The sequence below is a fragment of the Phyllobates terribilis genome, unplaced genomic scaffold, assembly GCF_046119375.1.
Source record: "Phyllobates terribilis strain yellow unplaced genomic scaffold, ASM4611937v1 Scaffold_4__5_contigs__length_816908805, whole genome shotgun sequence".
NCBI lineage: Eukaryota > Metazoa > Chordata > Amphibia > Anura > Dendrobatidae > Phyllobates > Phyllobates terribilis.
The window spans coordinates 94,487,786-94,509,475 of record NW_027362764.1 but is presented as its reverse complement, the minus strand read 5'-3'; the positions used below and the strand labels follow the sequence as shown (position 1 = coordinate 94,509,475).

At 43.4% G+C, this 21,690-nt stretch overlaps 1 protein-coding gene across 2 annotated transcripts in view; it reads right to left on the bottom strand.

Annotated features, from left to right (window-relative positions):
* Positions 1-21,690, bottom strand: part of CCNY (cyclin Y) — a 157,994-nt gene that overhangs the window by 59,268 nt on the left and 77,036 nt on the right. Inside the window, exon 1 of one of the 2 annotated variants that reach the window (XM_073677639.1) lies at positions 2,206-2,372. The exons of the other annotated variant lie outside the window; for it this stretch is intronic. Within the exon in view, the coding sequence (XP_073533740.1) occupies positions 2,206-2,251 (46 nt within the window). The 5' untranslated portion in view covers positions 2,252-2,372. Of the gene's footprint in view, positions 1-2,205; positions 2,373-21,690 lie in introns of those variants that run through there. 2 annotated transcript variants of the gene reach the window in all.

Sequence of the window (21,690 nt, the reverse complement as noted above, 5' to 3'; positions counted from 1 at the left end):
ACATTAGTATATGGGAGGGGGAAAACTTTTCCAGATGGGTGGTGACCATTGGGGACCATTTTGGATCCAACTTTATTTTTTTCAATGGGAAGAGAGTCACACATCAAACTTATTGAGAATTTCATAAGGAAAACGATGGTGTGCTTGGTTTTAACGTAACTTTATTCTTTCATGAGTTTTTTACAAGTTTATGACCACTTATAAAATGTGTTCAAAGTGCTGCCCATTGTGTTGGATTGTCAATGCAACCCTCCTCTCCCACCCTTGACACATTGATAGCAACACCGCAGAAGAAATGCTAGCACAGGCTTCCAGTATCCGTTGTTTCAGATGCTGCACATCTCGTATCTTCACAGCATAGACAATTGCCTTTAGATGACCCCAAAGATAAAAGTCTAAGGGGGTCAGATTGGGAGACCTTAGTGGCCATTCAACTGGCCCACGACGACCAATCCACTTTCCAGGAAACTGTTCATGTAGGAATGCTCGGACCTTACACCCATAATGTGGTGGTGCACCATCTTGTTGGAAAAACTCAGGGAACGTGCCATCTTCAGTGCATAAAGAGGACAACACATCATCATGTAGCAATTTCAGATATCCAGTGGCATTGAGGTTTCCATTGATGAAGAATGGCCCCACTATCTTTGTACCCCATATACCACACCATGCCATCAATTTTTGTGTTTCAACAGTCTTGGAGGGATCTATCCACTGTGGGTTGGTGTCAGACCAATAGCGATTGGTTTTGTTTGCCAACTTCACCATTCACAAAAAGTTAGCCTCATCACTGAACATAATGTTCTGTGTAAACTGAGGGTCCTGTTCCAATTTTTGTTTTGCTCATTCTGCAAATTCAGTGCGCCGATCTGGGTCATCCTCGTTAAGATGCTGCAGCCGCTGGATTTTGTAAGGGTGCCATTTGTGAGTAGCTAATATCCGCCAAAGGGATGTTCGACTGATGCCACTCTCCAGTGACATGCAGCGAGTGCTACGCTGTGGGCTCTTGCTGAATGAAGCTAGGACAACCACTGAGGTTTCTTCATTAGTGACAGTTTTCTTGCGTCCACATTTTGACAAATCCAACACTGAACCTGTTTCATGAAATTTGGCAAGCAGTTTGCTAACTGTAGCATGGGAGATGGGTGGTCTCGTAGGGTGTCTTGCATTGAAATCTTCTGCAATGACCCGGGTACTGCGTTCACCAAACCAGCACAATTTCTATCCTCTCCTCACGAGTTAACATCTGCGACATGTCAATGGCTGTAAGCAAAGCGAAACTTGTAAAAAAACTCATGAAACAATAAAGTTACCTTAAGAAAAACAATGGTTTGCTTGGTTTTATGAAATTCTCAATAAGTTTGATGTGTCACATGGCCCTCTTCCCATTGAAAAAAATAAAGTTGGATCCAAAATAACCGACTTCAAAATGGCCACCATGGTCACCACCCATCTGGAAAAGTTTTCCCCCTCCCATATACTAATGTGCCACAAACAGGAAGTTGATATCACCAACCATTCTCATTTTATTTAGGTGTATCCATATAAATGGCCCACCCTGTATATGTGAATTTCCTGTGACAACAGGAAATGTGGGTTTAAAAAGAAAAACCCTAGTGGCCAGTGCAAAGATTGCAATATTTCTTTTTTTGTTGTTGTTTAACTACAGATCATGCCATGACAGAACAAATAATAATAAAATATATGTATATATTTTTAACATAATACTTTAAAACTGAAATACCTGATGCAAACAATTTTCTGAGACATCTCTTTAAATACTGACCAATTCTGGGTCATAAAGCACTTTTAAAACAAAATATGAGTGTTTTTATTCTTCTAGCTTCCTTTAGGATTTGCTCTTAAAAATGTCTTTTCCGCTGCAGACTTTCAACAGTGGGCATGCCGCGGCAAAAGGATTGGTGGTAAATACAGCTTTGTAAAGAAAAGGGGGCAAAAAAATAACAAATCTGCATTCGCCCACAAGTTTCCATTCCTGCTACTGTAATATGCTGCGAATTTACAGAAAATATTTCACCAAAATGCCCAGTGTGCACTCACTCCTAGGGTGCCGACACTTCTGATAGCGGTTGGCCGTCTACGGTCTCTCCTGATCCCCCCCATCATTCACAAGGATACTAGGGTCAATGGGAAGAAGAGTGTAAACCGCTGCCACCCATCTCACAAAAGGACCACGTGTTGTACCTGATCCGAGAGGCCCCCATACACAGCAGTTGGTTGGTGGGTTCATAGAAATCGACAAGTTAGTATTGTAATAAGTCCGGGGGCGTTTAGCTTTGCCCCTCTGCCAGGTTATGCAAGTCCGATATTATGGATGAATGTCCCCACATTTTCCCATGACGACTCCCACAACCGCACCATTCCTGCAGAATAAACATCCATTACTTGTTTCCTTTCCTTTCAAAGGGGGGAAACTTCTATGTAATCAGCGTCCCCAGGCCTGATAATTACCAGTGACACAAGTGCACAAATATTCCAGCACAAGGCGAGATAGGAATCTGAGTAACGCAATAAATCACAATAATTATACACATCCCACCGCTGAAAGGAGACCCGGAAATGCATTTTTTTTACTTTATTTCATCAGGAAAAAATCTGCTCTTTGCTCTACAGGAAGCCGAGGTCTTATCTGACTCCCCGAGCTCCGTCACACGGCACGTACAATCAATACAAAGTCTATCAATGTATATTGTTATTACCGGACGTTTAATAAAAGGGTTGTATCAAGTATATTAAAGAGCCTCAGGCAGCAATACTGCTAAAGTGCAGAAAATATACTCACCCTTCTACTGCACCCCGATTCTCCCGCTCGTCTCCTGCTTCAGATGGCTGCAGCCCACATACTCTACGTGACCGCTGCAGCCAATCCCTGGCTCATTAGTATATGCTACCAGATCATTAATTGACTGCAGCAGTCACGTATAGTATATGGACTGTGACCGCTGCAGCCAATTCTTTGCCTCATTACTACATGGCACCATACCAGTTATTGGCTGCAGCGGTCACAATCCATATGCTATATGTTACTGCTGTAGCCAATCCCTGGCCTCATTGGTCGATGAAACAAGACTAGTTTTTGGTTGCAGAAAGCACAGTCCATATACTATACGTGACCACTGCAGCCAATCCCTGGCTTCATTGGTATATGCCACCAAACCGGTTATTGGCTGCTGCAGTCACAGTCAATATACTAAACTGTCCCTGGCCTCATTACTATATGTAACAAGACTAGTTATTGGCTGCAGCGGTTACGTGGGGTATACAGGCTGTGACAGCCACAGCTAACATAAAAAGAAAAGCTGCATTCTCAATTCTCCTCACTGATCTTTATAATTAAATTTTTGGGAATTTTTTTAGTGGTTACCCAAGATAATTAGAAAAAAAAAAAAAAACACCACATACTAAAATAACAATTGTAATAAAATCATAATGAAACTATTAAAAGATAGTTGTTAAATAGTATTCATAGTTTAAGTGTGTTGTACTAAGTATATAAGTTATCTCTCATGAAATCATCAACTTATTGATCGCTGGTGGTTTGACCTCCAGGACCCCAACTAACCCAACACCCCTTCTGAAAGGATCAGAGGTCCAGTATGCGCCTCCGCTCCATTCACCCTCTAAGAGACGGCAAGAGATAACCAAGTAATTCAATCCAGTAGTCTCATAGAAAACGAATGGAGCCGAGGTGCACATGCTGGACTGCCGCAGAGGCGGCACCACCACCAGTGACCAGCAAGGTATACCCATCCCATAGAAAGGGGATAACTCAAACACTCGGCACAGCCCCAGAGCAGCTCAGGCAAAGAGGCCTGCCTCCATAACCATCTAAAGGAGATGATACATAATATAATATAATAATAAATATATGACGCGCCCCCTGGGACATATTCCTTTTTGAGGGGAATACCCGGCACCGGATCAGATGGGGGGGGGGTTGTAGTCTCCGAGCGGCTGTGACCCGGTCCCGTGCCCAGGGCGTCAAGCTAAGTGTTATGTGGCAGTCCTACAGATGTTATTAAAGTTCTTTTGTGTCGACTACGCCACCCGTTGTGATGCGGTCACTGTGGCCGCCGCTGCTGCAGGGTCCGCTGAGGCTGATGGTGGGTGCGCAGCTTGGTGAGATAACCCCCAACGGGAGGGGTATAGCCTCAGAGGGGACAGGCGCAGAGGATGGGGGTTGTGGTGGTGCGGTGCAGCCGGCAATGAAGACAGACTCGGGTTGTGCAGTTAAGGGTGTTTACTTACTGCTGATGTTGTACTGGTCACTCCAGCTGCTAGTGACCACCCGAGCCGTGCTGCGTCCACCAGGTCCTGGATCCAGCCAACCCCCAAACAAGTCCGGAGCGTGGCCCTGAGCTCTCCCTCTGTCCTTTCTTCAGCCGTCCCCACCAGGGATTCACCTAGGTCCAGCTCCCTCGGGCCTTCTTTTGGGACACCCTTGGCCCTGGGTTCCCTGACCCTTCATGTGGTGTGCCTTCGGGGTGAATGTGGTGGGTGACCGTGGCAAACGCTGCCCACGATCTCCGGTCTCTGGCTGGGGATTGTTTTTGCCCCCACCAGCTTGGGTTCCGGTACCCTGATGCTGACTCCTCACCCGGTGCTCTAATTTGGGTTCTTGGGTCCCTTCAGTCTTCCCCCTCTGGGTCTTTCTCTGCTCCACTCTCTCTCTCTCTCCAGGGCTGCTGTTTCCTTCTCTCTCCTCTCCAACTGACTTGTTCTCAGCGTCTGACCCTGATCTAAGTTGGTGCCCTCCTTATATATCCCTCTATGTGTGAGCTCAGGTGACCAGCACCCAATGAGCTCCTATCACTACCCAGACTGCTCCCCCTATCTGCCCCTACACTACATGGGATGTACCACCCCCCTCCCACTCCAGCCAGGAACAGGCTCGGTTGTACCTGCACATTTCTAAGTGGGAGTACCGTCGGCCTGCTCCTCTGGAATGGGATGTATGTAGTGCATGCAGTCTATCTGAGCTCAGTTCCACACTCCTTCCTTACCCGGGAGTGGAATATCACACCTCTGGGTTGAGGTGCAATACCCCTGTAGCAGCCGAATCCTCAGGGTGCTACATATACATACACACAAAACTAAAATCTACAACCTAAAACAAACTAGATTGAACATAAATAGAAATAGTTTCAGTAAAGAGTTTAAATTTGTGCAATGCCCTTGGTAAGGGTAGCAGATTGTGGATGCAGATCCATGCACCATTTTGGCTTCTAGCGGTGTTGAAAGAATACTCTGCACATAGGGGAGATTTATTAAGGGAGACGTGTCTTAATAAATTTATCACTTTGCATGCTGTAGATTTGCGTTTCAAGCACATAAACAACAGCCATCAGCTCCACTTTCTGGTGTTAAGTATATTCTACGTGTCATGCCATAAGTTCTCATCCCCATCCGACAAGCTCTGTTAAGATTTTTTTTAAAAAGTGAAGTTTTCCATAGCTTACAGCTTTTTCGAAGTTGCAATGTTAGATGTCTCCCCCTCCAAGTAACAGGCAGCAGTGTGTGTCTGCATAAGCAGTTGTCTGTCAATTACTGCTCTGACAGGCAGGGGGCGACACTGTGTCCATGTGTTTTTTCAGGGCGGTTAGCAGCCAAACAATATGAGGTTAAAGGGCTATTCTGGCGCTGCTCGCTTACACACCAGAAAGAGGACGCCAAGCTTAGTGATACAGATTGTACACCTGTAGGACGGGAGCAGGATTCCCGACACTCGTAGATGGTAGAAGTGAGTGGCGCCGGAATAAACCTTTAATGCCAAATTATACCGATGCCTTGGGGAAGCAGGGGTGGTCACGTCACCTGAACAGGACACTGCAACTAAGAAATGGATCAGTACCAAACTAAGTTAAACTGGAGTAAGAGAAAAATATTATTTTACTACAAAATGTATGGTCTGAGATGTCCTTCACTGGTGAGGTACCTTGTCAGCAAACTGCTGGGAGTGGGAATGAAAGAATAGTGTGTTAAGGGGATCCTGTTGGCAAGACCCTCTGATTAGGTATTAGCAGCAGAAAATCTAAAAAGCAAATGCCCATTTCCCCTGCAAATAAAGTGCCTATTCAAGAAGCACTCCAATGAAAGTTTTTATCGTCTTAATATATTGCACTCATCATATTATATAGCACTGTGTACTTCCAATTACTCATTTTGCCTTTCTACCCAGTTAATTATTCTCTTTTCCATTAGGTCTATCACATGATCGACACACTAGCAAAATCAATCCAAGCTCTATGTAGAAAATAAAAAGACTCTTCTCTGCATTAGCAATCATTAGAACTACAATTCATCACTGCAAAGTCCCTGGCAGCCCAGCTCCATCCCCTCTTCAACTTCCGACCCAGCTGTTCTGCTCCTCCCCCCCTGCCAGGGACTTTGCAGTGGTTTAGAATTGTAGTTGTAATGATGACTCCTGCAGGGAAAAGACTCCCTATTTCTACATAGAGCTTAGAAGTTTTTAATCACATGATGTCATAGATCTAATGGAAAACAGAAGAATTAGCTGGGTAGACAGACAAATTGTGCCACTGTAGAGTACACAGTGCTATATAATATGACTGCACAATATTAATATAAAACTTTGATGAGAGTGCTCCTTTAGCAAGTAGAGGGGTAGTTTAAGCCCCCATACACATTATATAGTTTGTCTTTCGTGGTGGCTTATTGCCTGAAGAACAAAAGGATCGGCCGATATGGCAGATCCTTCTCTCCTTTAACATAATCATCTTTCTGCCCCGCAGATTGTGTAGAGTCGGCGTCTCTGCCTCCTGCCGGGCAGAGACGCCGCTCCCCTCACCGCCGCGGTCCCGGTCCGGCGTCCTCCAGCTCTACTGCGCACACCGCACGCAGCTTCCCAGGCACTGTGCTTCCCTCTTAAAAGGAGCCGCGCGCGCCATCCTAAAGAGTTCCCGGCCAATGGCCGGAGGACCACTCCTATTTAAAGCACCTCCTCCAAAATGGGAGGTGCCTGTGCAAGGTTGTGGTTTGTGTGCTAACCCTCTTTTCAGCTCTCAGGTTCCTGTGCCCGCCAACCTGTCTATCAGCTGTGCCCGGCGGCTTGCCTACCCGGATCACCTGTCTAGCTACCTGCCGTGCCCGCCTGCTTGCCTACCCAGATCACCTATCATTCTGCCTGCCGTGCTCATCCGCTGTACCAGTCAGCCTCAGCCATCTGACCCATGGGAGTCGCCTGCTTTCACACAAGGTCGGTCCCAGAGTGGCACCTGGTCCACCTGCGCGGTCCCTCCCTGGTTCATTGAGTCGATTAAGCTGCCGTGTGGCCAGGGTCGGTCCGAGTTGGCACTTAGTTACGCCCCTCTGGTCCCTTGTTGCATCCCAGCACAGAAGTTCCACCACCCAGATCCGTAACAGATTGTTGGCCAATCCTGCGGACATCGGTGGATTCGGAAAACTTTAGTCTAATGGAAATCACAGCCTCGCGACTCACCCCACAACCCGATAGTTTTGTTCTCCAAGAGATAAGCCGCTGTCAGGACTCTGGCAGCCGCCCTCTTAGGGTGCAGTTAGACAGCCATAATATTTGCACAAGGATCATATCTCAAACCTCGGACAGGCAGTCGGCTCTCCTGACCGGAATGTGACAGCTGTATAGAAATACGTGCGGTTACGGTCAGGTCAGGAGAGCCAACGGCCAGTCCAAGGATTGCAATGCGACCCTCACGCAAGTAATACGACCGTCTGACTTGTCCCCATAGGGAACATAGGAGCACTCAGCATCACCTGTGTATGGGGGGAGTCAAGGGAGATAGAGGTCAGCAGGATGATACTACGGCCGACTTCCATCTAATGTGTATGGCGGCTTTTAATGGTGAACTTTCCCTCTCTTTCTCGCTAAAAGCACTCACAAGACATAGGAAAAAAAAAAAAAAAAAAGTTGTCCAACCTTGCATCCCTCCCATTAGATCACTAAGCTGCCCAATTGCAATCTCTTTCTGGTCTATTTTCAGGCTGAGACTTTAAAGTGCTGATAAACACATTCATTTGTGCAAGATAATTATGCAGGCGGCGAAAAGATAAGAGGAGGGGAAAAAAAAAACCACACACAAAAAAAAAAAAAAAAACTCAACAGCTTCAAAAACATAAAAGAAATAAAATAGAAACAGTTACAAGAAGCCAAAAATATAGAGTAATTGTCAGAACAAGACTGTAGAATAAATGATTAAAACATCTGGCACCGCCTTGTCTGACTGCGCACAATCAAGGCTACTGCCTTACTGAAGAAAAAAATATTTAAATATTACATTTACCGCTGTCAAATATAATAAAATATATATTAAAAAGGTAAATGATCAGCTCCAAGAGCAACCAAGGAAAAATGGTTCTTGAATGCGGATACCCTGAGTACAGGGCGATTGCAACCTGCAACCTTTGCAATATACAAGTTATTGGCTAAAGCAAAGCCCCCAATTCACTCATATTACATTGCAGTGGTATATAGCCATCTTTGACTGTGTTGTGGACAAAGTTGCTGTGTAGCACCAGTGTTCGGGCCACACGACTGTTCTCTCATCCAAGAGAATCGGGCTTCTCAGATTCTCTCGGATGCCGAAAAGAGAAAAAAAAATATCTTCGTCTTCTCCATTCTGTCAGTCTACGGAAATTGGTCTGCACTCGGATGTCATCCAAGTGCAGCCCGATGTTTTTCACAGACTCATTGGCTTGCAACTGGATCAAACTTGGGCATGCAGCGATTTTTTTTTCCCCCCGGATCGGCTCGGTCCAAGGAAAGAACAAAATTGGATGTCCACGGCACCATAGCATGACAATGGTCAGAGTGTGATCCGAAGTTTGGTCGGATCGCACTCAGACCGAAAATACGGTCATGTGCACAAGCCTTTATCTTGAGGAACACAATTACACCATAAACTTACCTAGCAGCTGGGGAAGGGGAGGAGAGGCAGGAATTTTCACTAGACACATGATGGCCACAATCAGGCCCCAAACAAGCAGCAGAACATTGCAGCTCTAATAGGAGTCTGACAATCTCTGATCCTTTTGTATCTGATAATTTAGTTGCTGCTCTGTTCACCATCCATGCTTTACACTGCAGCACTACCAATTCAGCAGGGTTTGTGTGTATAAGCATAAGCCCATTATAAGCCAACATTGATAGAAATCAGTATATTAGGTAACTGCCAAGTGCACTTTGGAAAAGAGTAGTTTTTGGTTTGATATTTTTTCGTGTGATTTTCACCTTAAAGAATCTAATTATAAAGAAAAACAAATGAGGATTCTCGAAAAGCCAAAGAAAATGCACCCCTATGGATATTCTATATACTCGGCGCGTCCAATTCAGTTCTCAGTTATCCAAGTGGTCTCATTCCAATAATCCCCTTATAAAGGACATTTCTGTGTGAAGAGAAATCCTCTATTTTGAGCCGAGGAGCTTTAAACATCGTCACCGAGAATTTACTGTTCTACAAACATTTATGTTTCAGAGCGAAAGCCGGGTTTATGCTGCAAATGGTAACAAAAGCCGGCAAATTTATCAGCTCTGTTCTTTTATCTTACAATAACTGTTTTGGAAAAACCTATCCATCCAATTTAGCCAGCAATCGCGTTGCATTTTTTGCTACAATTTTCTCAAAAATGCGCTAAATATTGCAGCGTTTTTTTTGCTGAGATTTTTGAAAATCACAGAAAAAAAAAAAAAAGCAGTGCGATCGCATCATCATGTGAACATATCCTCAGTGTTTTAATTGCTCTTTATTAAAAAAGACAACTATGAAAAGGACCTGCCATTAGGGATGAACGGACCAGTGGAAGTTAGGGTTCAAACGAACCTTAGTACCTCTCCCGAACTCTAAAATGGACTTCAAGGAGAAGTCCTTGAGCACCAGACACTAACGTTACAGTTCGGGTTTGCCCAGCTCTACCAGCCATCTCTCCGGACACGTCTAAATTACCAAATACAGGTAAAACAGTAATTTTGGAGAACCTTTCTTACAATTCTGCATTGGAGTTGTTCTTCTGTTATTGCTCCTGTAAAAGCATAAATACATTATCATTCTCTAGGTCAATAAGCGTTCCTTTCGACAGGCAAGACCGGTCCCCTTGGGGCTTGCCCCACCTAATTTGTGCCGAGTGCTGCTCTCTTCCTTGATTCTTCCAAATCTCTGTGACCGCTCAGTCCTGTGCCCCGGGTGTCTCCCTTTGATTGTGAGGACAGAATTTAATACATCTCACGATAAAACGCGTCAGTTTGTGGTCTGTGAGATGAATAATTCAGCACGTATCCCAGCGCTCGTCCCTTCCATCTATTACCGCACTGGACAGAAACCTTTATTGTTTGACAATTCAAATTTGAGATCTGTCCAAACATATTGTTTGCCGTTGAGTGAGCTGCCTGCAGATGAAAGATAGCGGGCGGCACTTGTTTATGCTGCCCAAATACTGCCAGTAACATACAGACTCAACCGCCAGGAGGTTGCGATCGTTCATTTAGTCCAGGATTCTAGATAAATTCATGTCTCGTAAACACAAAGATCAAATGTTACACCGAGAGGCAAGACATTACAGATCCACGTGGTACCGTCCCATCATATGGCGCGCATGCAATTCTATAGGTCCATATTGTTCCTCTGCATCCCGAAAACGATTACAAAAGACATTTTTCTGGGTCTTTTATTGCATAAAAGTGAAAATGAAGTTAGATTACCATCTGTTACGAGTCCGGGTGGTGGAACCTCTGTGCTTCGGTGCAAGGAGGGACCAGAGGGGAGTAACTAAGTGCCTACTCGGCCCAACCAAGGTCACACAGCGGCTTAGTCGACTCCGTCAACCAGGGAGGGACCGGGCAGATTGACCAGGTGCCACTCTGGGACCGACCTTGTGTGAGAGCAGGTGACTCCCACGGGTCACATGGTAGGAACTGACCGGTACAGCGGATGAGCACGGCAGGAAGGCTGACGGGTGGTTCGGGTAGATAAGCAGGCTGGTTCGGCAGATAGCCAGACGGGTGCTCCAGGTTAGCAAGCACGGCAGGTAACTGGCAGGTGCTCCGGGTAGTCTGACTGGCGGGCACAACAGGTAACAGGCAGGTGCTCCAGGTAAGCAGGCTGGCGGGCACAACTGTAGACAGACTGGAGAACAGAACTGTTAGACAGGCTGGCGGGCTGGACTGACAGGAAGCGAGACCTGAGGGCTGGAGCAAGTGTTTAGCACACGGAACAACAACCTTGCACAGGCACCTCCATTTTGGAGGAGGTGCCTTATACAGGGGAAGTCCTCCGGCCATTGGCCGGGGACTCTATAGGACGGCGCACGGCCCCTTTAAGAGGAAGGGAGCGCGCGCCCGGGAAGCTGAGCGTGGTGCGCGCCACCAGCAGCAGGAAGACGCCGGACCTGGACCGCGGCGGTGAGGGGAACGGCGTATCAGCCCAGCAGGAGGCAGAGACGATGATGCTACACCATCAAATATTGTATACTTCGTCCACCTCACTTGAAATAAGGGGAAATTGGAGGCCAGGTCCAAGCATACAGTGTCTTTCACCTCACACGATTTGCAGTGTTTTTAAACACATACATCACATTTATTTTTTTTTTAAATATTATATATATATATATATATATATATATATATATATATATATATATATATATATATATATATACACATATACATATATACATATACACATATACACATATACATATACCACACATTTCTTGAGTTTTTGAAGGTCGATAAAGGGTATAGAAAAGATGTGAGAATAGAATGCAATTCCCAAAACATGGGGTGCTTAAAGGGGTTGTCCCATGAACAAAGTTTATTTTAATCAATAGATCTTGGAATAATAATAATTTCCACAACTGGATGTGTTTAAATAAAATGTTCCTGTGCTGAGATAATCTTATAAATGTGTCTCTCCTGTGTACTGTGTAATGGCTGTGTCTGACCGTACAGGGACATGGTCTGATCATACCACAGCTCCTGGGCAGAGGAGGGAGTAAAAGAGTATACAGACATTACAGCATGGGTTCGCAAATCATAATTTTGAGGTAAAACATTTTTTAAAAAAGTCAGAGAAAAGCTTTATCTCACAAAAAGAATCAGCTGTGATCCCCTGCTGTAATATTTGTATATTCTTTTGCGTCCTCACCGCCCCTCGCAGCAGTTTGTGGTGTGGGTGGAGGATGTCCTCCGTGCAGGTCGAGGATGAGCACCATTACATGGAGAAGTCACTTCGCTAAGAGCCCAGATAACAGTACCCTACAATGGAGGGAGACGTGAGCACATTACAAGGGGCTGGAGGGGAAGCTACGAGGCGATGTTACAAGGTGGGAGGAGTACGAGTACCATAATAAACGCAAATGGAAAGTTGGATATTAAAAGGATCTGGGGCTAATCTGCGACCCTGGCTTCTGTTTACACTATAATAAGATGGATTATGGTCGCCGAAAGCAGAATATAATGGTGGGGGCTTATGTTCTCCGTCTTGAGTATAAGACAATTTTTCTGTTAAGATTTTGGAGAAAGTTGCATGAATTATGACGTGTACAAAATGCTGAAAAGATATTCACAATATTACAACAGCTGGAACTGCGGATATATAACAGGAGACACCCTCACAGCCAAAATATGCACTGTCTTTATTAAGTAAAGTTGAGCAAAAAGATTTGCAGGATTCTTGTCTGGCGTCCATGTCAGTGCGATAATATATAGATATTTGGTTGGGAGCATGTTAAGAAAACCTCATCATCCCTCTTATTTAAAAGGATAGTGCAGAATACACCCCAATAACACAAGACTTACACATGTCACACAGACTGGAGTACTATATTCATGTGCTAAATTCCATGTCAGTGGTCTGTAGCAACCAGGGTAGTTCGAACTTCCTCTGCCGTAATTCAAATGTTGGCATATTGGGCGCCTTTTGTCATTTCTAGGTACCAGGGGTGCCATGACTTTGTGGCGCTATGCACGTCATGATGGTACATAGGCCTAGTAATCGCAAGAGGGGCCCAGGATGCTAGCACTGGAGTGCAGGTTGTGGAAGTTCAGACTGCCTGGTTCGCCATCACATCGACATGAATGTTGGTCTTGTGGCTCAATTCTACTAATAATGTCTGTGGTGTTGGCGTTTGACAGAGTAAATGGTGGAATATTTTAAAACATAACATGATTTTAGGCGTTAGAGGACTTTGCTACTTTATGTGCCATTTTAATCACATATTCAGTATTAAAAATGAAGTCACACCAATAAAATGTTATTCGTTGATCTGCACCGATGTCTTTATTGTTATACTGACGCCCCCTCACTCACTTTAGTCTTATTCCTTATCTGCAATATGGTCCTCAGGTCTCAACATGGCCCCTCATGGAGGGGAACTAAACCAGACGAGTCCATCTCAATTGTTATTCAACAGAGGTCTGGTCTACATGCCTCTTCACTAGGGGAGTAAACAAGGAGGCGGCAGATCTTCCCATAACAATATTTTGGGGTAAAATTTTTCATATATACAAAAAAAAAAAAAAAAAAAAAGAAGATAAACATGTCCAACCCCTATAAACTGTATTTTAGCCAAGTCTTGACATTAGAGTTCAGCAGAAAGATTTGCGGTACCATGGTCCAGTGGCCATATCTCTAGTCCGTGACTGATAGGAGGAGGTTTGTAGGGCTCTGGTCTATCTGCCAGAATACCAAGCGCCTCTTCTGATTAGTAGGCTGGGTCACAAGTTCATCATTGCGTGCCAGCCAGGCCTTCTAATTGGAAGAGGTGGCGGAGATGCTGGCAGGTAGGAGGAGGTTTGCAGGGCTGTGGTCTAGATGTGACGGAATAGCGATATGGCCACTGGATCATGGTACTGCAAATCTTTTTGCTGAACTCCTTGACACCCTTTATTGAACGGTTAGTCTTGTGCAGAAAACGCTTAGAAACAACCCAACGTTCATGGGTACCAATCTGCTCCGCCAAGCCAGACAAACACCAGAACCACAACAAATTATTTGGAAAAAGGATCTATCAGTGCAGTTATAGACAGAATCCAAGTTCTGATTTATGCCAACATAATTGAAGGGCAGCTAGTTATTAATCATTGTGGCAGATTATCTGCGTAGTGGTACGTAAAATGAGATGAATGCCATCAGATAGGGACACTGGAGTTCAGTTCAAACATGGCTTTTGCTGTACTTTATTTTTTGTGTAAAGCAAGGTCTCCCAAACACCGTCCTCACGGCACCCAACAAATCGTGTTTGCAAGATTTCCTTAGTATTGCACAGGTGAGAACCTGCAGCAATTCCTGATGCCTTAATAATAATTCCATCACCCTGGTAATACTAAGGAAATCCTGAAAACATGATCTGTTGGGGGCCATGAGGACTGGCGTTTGGGAAACACTGGTGTAAAGCCTTTACATCCAGGCCCAAAACACAAGTAACCCGAAAATAAACAAAAATGGTTGGTACCCCAACACCAATAGTATCAACTAGAGGCTAGCAGTCCTGAGTCTCTTGGAATGAATAGAAAGTATTTGTCCAAGGAACATGCACATCTTTTTAAACCCAGTAATGAATCAAATCAGCCTAAAGACCTGGACTGACTGAGGGCTACAGAAAAAACAAGGCAGGATGGAACGGACGGGAAAGGCCTCGATATCATAACCGCTTGTCATTCCATAAAAATGCAGGCCCAAAAACAGGACTTCAGCAAACTATACTTTGTCAGGGATATCCTGCTTTCCTGGATTCCTCACATCAATATGGGCCTTTTTTATGGTCTTTACCAAGGGGGTGGTGCTCAAGGTAATAATGCAAATCAGCCTAAAGGCCCAGCCCCGGAGAATCCTGTGAGCTCCACCAGCTCGGTAAAGAACATAAAAATTAACACCAAATAAAAAGTGCCCATATTTCCAAAGCCGTATGGAGGATTTAAAAAAAAAAAAACAAAAAAAAACAGAACACTCAGGAGAGCATAAAATAAAAAATAAAAAATTGAACGTTTTTGAATTGGTGACACGTCCTCTATAAGACACATTTGATGTTACCATTCACCCTGTTAAGTCAAGTTAAAGAGGATGTCCACTACTTTATCATTACCCCATCATTAAGGAAAACCTGAAAACATGACCTGTTGGGGTCCTTGAGGACTGGAGTTTGGGAAACACTGCTTTATAGTAAAACAGCTTCTAAGAGCTGCACTCCTTGCCTAGGAGAACGGCCACCATTGATAGACTCGCAGAGGTGAACAATAGCCTAGGCAAAGGGCAGAAAAATTAAAAATCCCTCAGTACTTGAAAACAGAGTGAATTTTTAATAAGAGGGAAATTCCAAAAATTGCAGGTTTTTACTGACCCTTTGCAGAGTAACCCATTTAAGAACTTGAGAATAACACTTTAGGTAAAATGTGTCCCCTTAGATTTTCCAAAAAATGAGATGGTGGGTCGTAAAGGACTATATTGAAATATAATCCTAAAATGCACTTCGTTATGGCTTGCTGTATTGTCTCTGTGTTTAATGTGCAGTTTTAAGCAATATCCCTGGCCAAAACTTCTACCATACATATTCTGATGCAAAAAGAAACAATTGCAAAAGTTACTGGATATTTTATGTAAATTCTAAAAATATGAAGTATTGTAAAACTTGGTTGCAAACCTTTCTATTTTTCCCACATATGTATCGAGGATTTGCAGTTGAATGTTAGTGGGGCTATTCTGAGATACTGGAAATAAGATCTGAAGAAGTATTCTACAAAGAAGCATCCGACTGCTCCACGTAACGAGCGGCATCTCGGCCTCGGATGAAGTGACTCACTGGAGGACAGGAGCAACAAGAGCCGCCAGGATAAACCATGACAAATCAGTAATGAAGGCAAAATCTCTGACTGATACATAATGCTTCCACTGGGAACCGGGATGAATCAGCAGCAGTCATACAAATAGGATAACGCTAGACGAAGGCACTAATTAAGGTTACGCCGGTCGCATATTTTATTTAGCACGTAATAAAAAAGAGGAAGAAAAGTAGGTTAATGGCTGACTAGTGACGGCCATGATACTTAACAGTTTTGTTTTTGGAAATAGAGGACATGAACAGCGGCCCTTGCCTCCATTAATGGAGACAACCACAGGGTATTAAGGTCATCTCAGAAATATCAAAGCCCAACTCTTGTTTATTGACTGGTCAGGTCCATATACCCACATACAAACTATCCCATTCAGCTAGTGCCATATATTAGCTGGACCCATCCGAGCAAAGCTGTGGGAACGTAGGGGCTGGTAGGACATGTGCCATAAATGCTGGATACCAGTGTGGCCTCAAATAGTGACTGACCTTTTACCCAGGGTGATCATGGTACAATCATTCACAATCACTGCCCAGCAAACCAATGAAGAGTGATAATTCGGTCATTAGTCATTATCTTTTGCGGACATAGAAGTCATTGTCAGCACAGGCATCGAAACCGTATGAGGTTAAGGAACAACGACTTGTACGAAAGCCCTCACGGCTGATCAAATTGCTGCAACATCGATCAATATGGACAATTTGTCTGTGTAAAATGAGCCTTCGAGTATGTCCACTCAACGTTTTTTTCTTTTTTCGGCAGCAAAAACAGTACGTGTGAACATACCCCGGCTCTGTCATGGTCAAGATATTCAGATAGAAGACTAGAACTACAAATTAAATCTTTACCCCGGGCGAAGGGAAGTCTAGCTATACCTCTAGTTCAGCTCATCATTGGAAATTCCTCTGGTCAGACTGTCTAAAGACCCCCAACAGATAGCTACCAGCCGAACAATCGTCCAAGTCCCGAGTCCACCATGCACAGGAAAGCTTAGCTCCTGGAGGACAAAAAGACGAGACATTGGAAATCAGATGTGTCAGCACCTTCTCTTCCCTGAAAGGGATGCCACCATACACATTAGATTGTTGGCCGATCCCAACGATATAGGGCAGCCCAGAGGCTCAGTGGTTAGCACTGTTGCTTTGCAGCGCTGGGGTCCTGGGTTCAAATCCAACCAAGGACAACATCTGCAAGGAGTTTGTATGTTCTCCCCGTGTTCGTGTGGGTTTCCCGGTTTCCTCCCACACACCAACAACAAACTGATAGGGAATATAGATTGTGAGCTTCAATGGGGACAGTTATGATAATGTCTATAAAGCGCTGTAAAATATGATGGCGCTATATAAGCAAAGCATAATAAAACAAACAATCAACTGTTCAGTGGAGGTTAGTTTAATGTGAATGGGGGCCTTAAAACTTTCAACTGTAAGTTCACTTGGCCGACTGCTGTCTCCCTCCGACCTCCCTATACACATGCACTCTTTTCAATCAGGAGATAGGAGTCCATCTCCCAGAGAAACAAATGGATTGGGCATTGCAATTCAACATGCCTGATCCTTCTTTTTCTAACCGGTTTGGAGGGGCCTTTCCACCAAAAGTGGTTAGGTCCTAACCAAATATGTAAGGCAGTCCTGCAATATGTTTTGTACAGATAGATCTGTAACTGCACAGGAAAAGTATACAAAACTACTCTCTATGCATATACTGCTTTACCCGCTTAGGGCATTATTAAAGGGTACATGTCATATTGAAAATGGTATCCAATCTGCTGGCAGGGTGTTCTGGAGCAAGGGGAGCTCATCAGATTGATGTACATTTTTTGTGGGAAAAGTTTCAGTAAATCTTGCATTTTATTCATTGAAATTCCTGGAGTATTATATGTATGTGCCCGGTTGGTGGTCCTATTCAGTAATTTACATTCTTCCCTGTATGACTGTGCATGCAGAGATAGCTGTCAATCACTAGTAGGACCACCCACTGGACTCCTATGCATACAAACACCAGGGATTTCAATAAATAAAATGCAAGTTATACAGAACTTTCTCAACTAAACCTACTTACCATACTCCTTCTCTGCACAGTGCTGTCCCCAGATCAGAGTGAACGTGCAACACGAACCTTTTAAGGCACCTGAAAATTTTTCCTGATTGCACTTCTCGATTAAGGATTTGTCTATTCCTCTCCAGTTACGTAAAGGTGCAACAGTCACTCCAAGTCCCCTGTAGCCAATGGCTGAGAAAGATACTTGTGGTGTGCATCATGCATCGTTCATTTCAGTTTCTAATTCTCTAATTTGGATGTGGGAAATAAAAAAAAGAAAAGAAAATAAAAAACAGTAGCCAAGAAGTTCATAAGAAAAAAAAAAAAAAAAAAGATCTGAGCAACGGGAATCAAGGGAGTAGAGTTTGTGGAAGGCAATGACCTAGGTTGGTAATCATGGACCATATGTACTGGTTGGAACATAAATAGTCTTGGGATCTCACGGCAGAATAGGTTTGTCATGTTGATATATAGGATTTGCTCCTGTCATCAGGGACACACGTTAACATATTTACAAAGAGGGGATCCGAAACGCCCTTTCCTGCCATTCTTGTCTAGTCAAAGTCAGGAAGACTGTTCCAAAAGTTGTAGTGCCAATGAAGCTACATCCAATAAGTAAAGGAAATAAGTTGGATTTTTTTCAATAGCTTTCTAAACATGAAAAGTAATTTCTGATGGTATGAGGAAGTAATGTTCATGTGTAAAAATAAAATTTAACTTTGAAAAAAAAAAAAAATATATAGAAAACAGCGGCAATTATATAGATAAAAATTGTGGGACTTGTACCAATTACTGATGTAATCAAGAATCTGCACCTAGTTTTTCTGCAACAGTCTAGATGATATCACAAATTATGGCGCCCATCCACCCTTAATACATGTTAATAGATCTGGTCAGCCACTCATTTCGTAGACTCCATGCTTGGTTCAGCAGAGTGAGCATGCATTTTCAATAGAGAGAGTAAGCTGCTGCTAAGACACCTATGAAGGCAGCTCATCTTCCCCGAGAACAAAAGATTCAGACATTGATCCTTTTTTTTCCCCCACACATCATTTGTTGAGGGAGAATCGAGAAGCAGCTATACCTAGATGGCTGGCCATTCCTTAAACCTCAGTTATGTGATCCTGCTGAGGATCTAAGAGGCCCATCAATGGCTAGAAAGTTACAAAGACCAAAATTGGGAAGATGTCAAGATGAGATTTAAGACTGCTGTCCAGTCAATGCCATTGCACCGCTCTTCCTAAAAGGAAATGTGTCATAAGAAAATAAAGTCATTAAACTTTTTGTTTGCAAAGTTGCAAATTTTTGTTAGCTACTTTTTTTGTTTTTTTTTTTACAAAAACAGTCTGTGTATAGGGATTGTAGAAAAGAGGCTCAGAATGGGGAATTCCCACACACAGACGGAATATACTGTACAGATCTTGCCGAGCAGCAGTTGAAAGGAGCTTCTAAAGGAGCATAAACTGATCATTGAAACAGCACTGCGTTTGGGGGGGGGGAGAAGAAACCAAAATAAGGTAATGAAGTATAATAGCAAGATTAATAACTTTGCAATGTCTGGAGGTTAATTAACCCACAATGGTCACAGAAATAACTTGAATCTGACAAAAGTAATAATACATTAAAAATCTTAGAAAATGAACAAATGAAAGTCAGACATTGCTTTTCAATCCTGCTGCTACAGAATTTAAAAAAATAAATTAAACTCATGAAATAGTCCTGGATAGAAATGATGGTTCTTCTTAGCTTAATATTTTGTTGAACAACCTTTTGAGGCAATCACTGCAATCAAACGATTCCTGTAACTGTCAATGAGACTTTTGCACCTCTCGACAGGTATTTTTCGTCCACTCCTCATGAGCAAACTGCTCCAGCTGTCTCGTGTGTGAAGGTTGCCTTTTCCAGACGGCATGTTTCAGCTCTTTCCAAAGATGCTCAATAGGATTTAGGTCAGGGCTCATAGAAGGCCACTTCAGTATAGTCCAGTGTTTTCCTCTTAGCCATTCTTGGGTGTTTTGAGCTGTGTTTTAGGTCATTATCCTGTTGCAAGACCCATGACCTGTGACGGAGACCAAGCTTTCTGACACTGGGCAGCACATTTCTCTCTAGAATCCCTTGATAGTCTTGAGATTTCATTGTACCCTGCACAGATTCAAGACACCCTGTGCCAGATGCAGCAAAGCAGCCCCAAAACATAACACAGCCTCCTCCATGTTTCACAGTAGGGACAGTGTTCTTTTCTTGCTATGCTTCATTTTTCCATCTGTGAACATAGAGCTGACGTGCCTTGCCAAAAACTGCCATTTTTGTCTCATCTGTCCATAGGAGATTCTCCCAGAAACTTTGTGTCTCATCAACATGTAGTTTGGAAAATTCTAGCCTGGCTTTTTTATGATTTTTTTTTTCCAACAATGGTGTTCTCCTTGGTCATCTCCCATGAAGTCCACTTTGGATCAAATAACGACGGATGGTGCGATCTGACACTGATGTTCCTTGAGCTTGAAGTTCACCTTTAATCTCTTTAGTTTTCCTGGGCTCTTTTGTTACCATTCGTATTATCCGTCTCTTTGATTTGTCATCAATTTTCCTCCTGCGGCCACGTCCAGGGAGGTTGGCTACAGTCTCATGGATCTTACATTTCTGAATAATATGTGCAACTGTAGTCACAGGAACATCAAGCTGCTTGGAGATGGTCTTATAACCCTTACCTTTAACATGCTTGTTTATAATTTTCTTTCTAATCTCCGGAGACAACTCTTTCCTTTGCTTCCTCTGGTCCACGTTGAGTGTGGTACACACCATGTCACCAATCACCACAGTGAGTATCTGTAGCCCTATATACAGGCCCACTGACTGATTACAAGATTGTAGACACCTGTGATGCTAATTAGTGGACACAACTTGATTTAAACATGTCCCTTTTGTCACATTATTTTCAGGGGTCCCATCATTTCTGTCCAGGCCTATTTCAGGAGTTAATCTTTTTAAAAAAAAATTCTGTGGAAGCAGGGCTGAAAAGCAATGTCTGACTTTCATTTGATCATTTTCATAGATTTATCATTTATTATTACTTTTGTCAGATTCAAGTTATTTCTGTGACCATTGTGGGTTTTCCTTCATTAAACGAGGGGTGCCAACAATTTTGACCACGTGTGTATAGCGATTGAGCTAGACCCGTCAGTAAGATTTATGTTGTCATTCTGCGCTCTGCAATTAGGAAGAAAAATCCGGTATGAACTCACTCACCCCCGATTCTTCCAGACCAGACAGGGGAGCTCGGCTTTCTGTCAACCTGCAAAGTTTAATAGTGACATTTTTATAAGTGTGTTTGTATAGATAATTGCGCTCGAGATGTGTGATCTTAAAGGGAGCCTGTCAGCAGTTCTGACCATGCAAACTTACTGACAGAAATAGATAGGAGACCCGAAGACCTGCCTATAAATACCAGTCTGGAGCATTGTAGTCACAGCACAATTCTTGAAATTAAGTTTTAGTCAGACAACAGCAACTCACCGAAGTGCACCGATGAAAGGGGAAACCTTATGCAGCCTTTAAACCGATTAATTATAGTTTTGTAAAGGACGCGCCTAATTGATCTCTCCAAATGTAGATCTTGCTGACTTGCAAATTATTAAAAAAAGGTGTAATGAAAAAAAAAAAAAAATCAGATGCTTTTGCAATTTTTTGAGGCTTCTTGCAAAGATATAGGATACATTTTAAAAATAGTTCTGAGCTCAGTCAGAAGCAGATACTAAAGAAGTCATTCTTCTGAACTACGAGTGATGATGCGCTCATAATGTCTTCACCTCCAG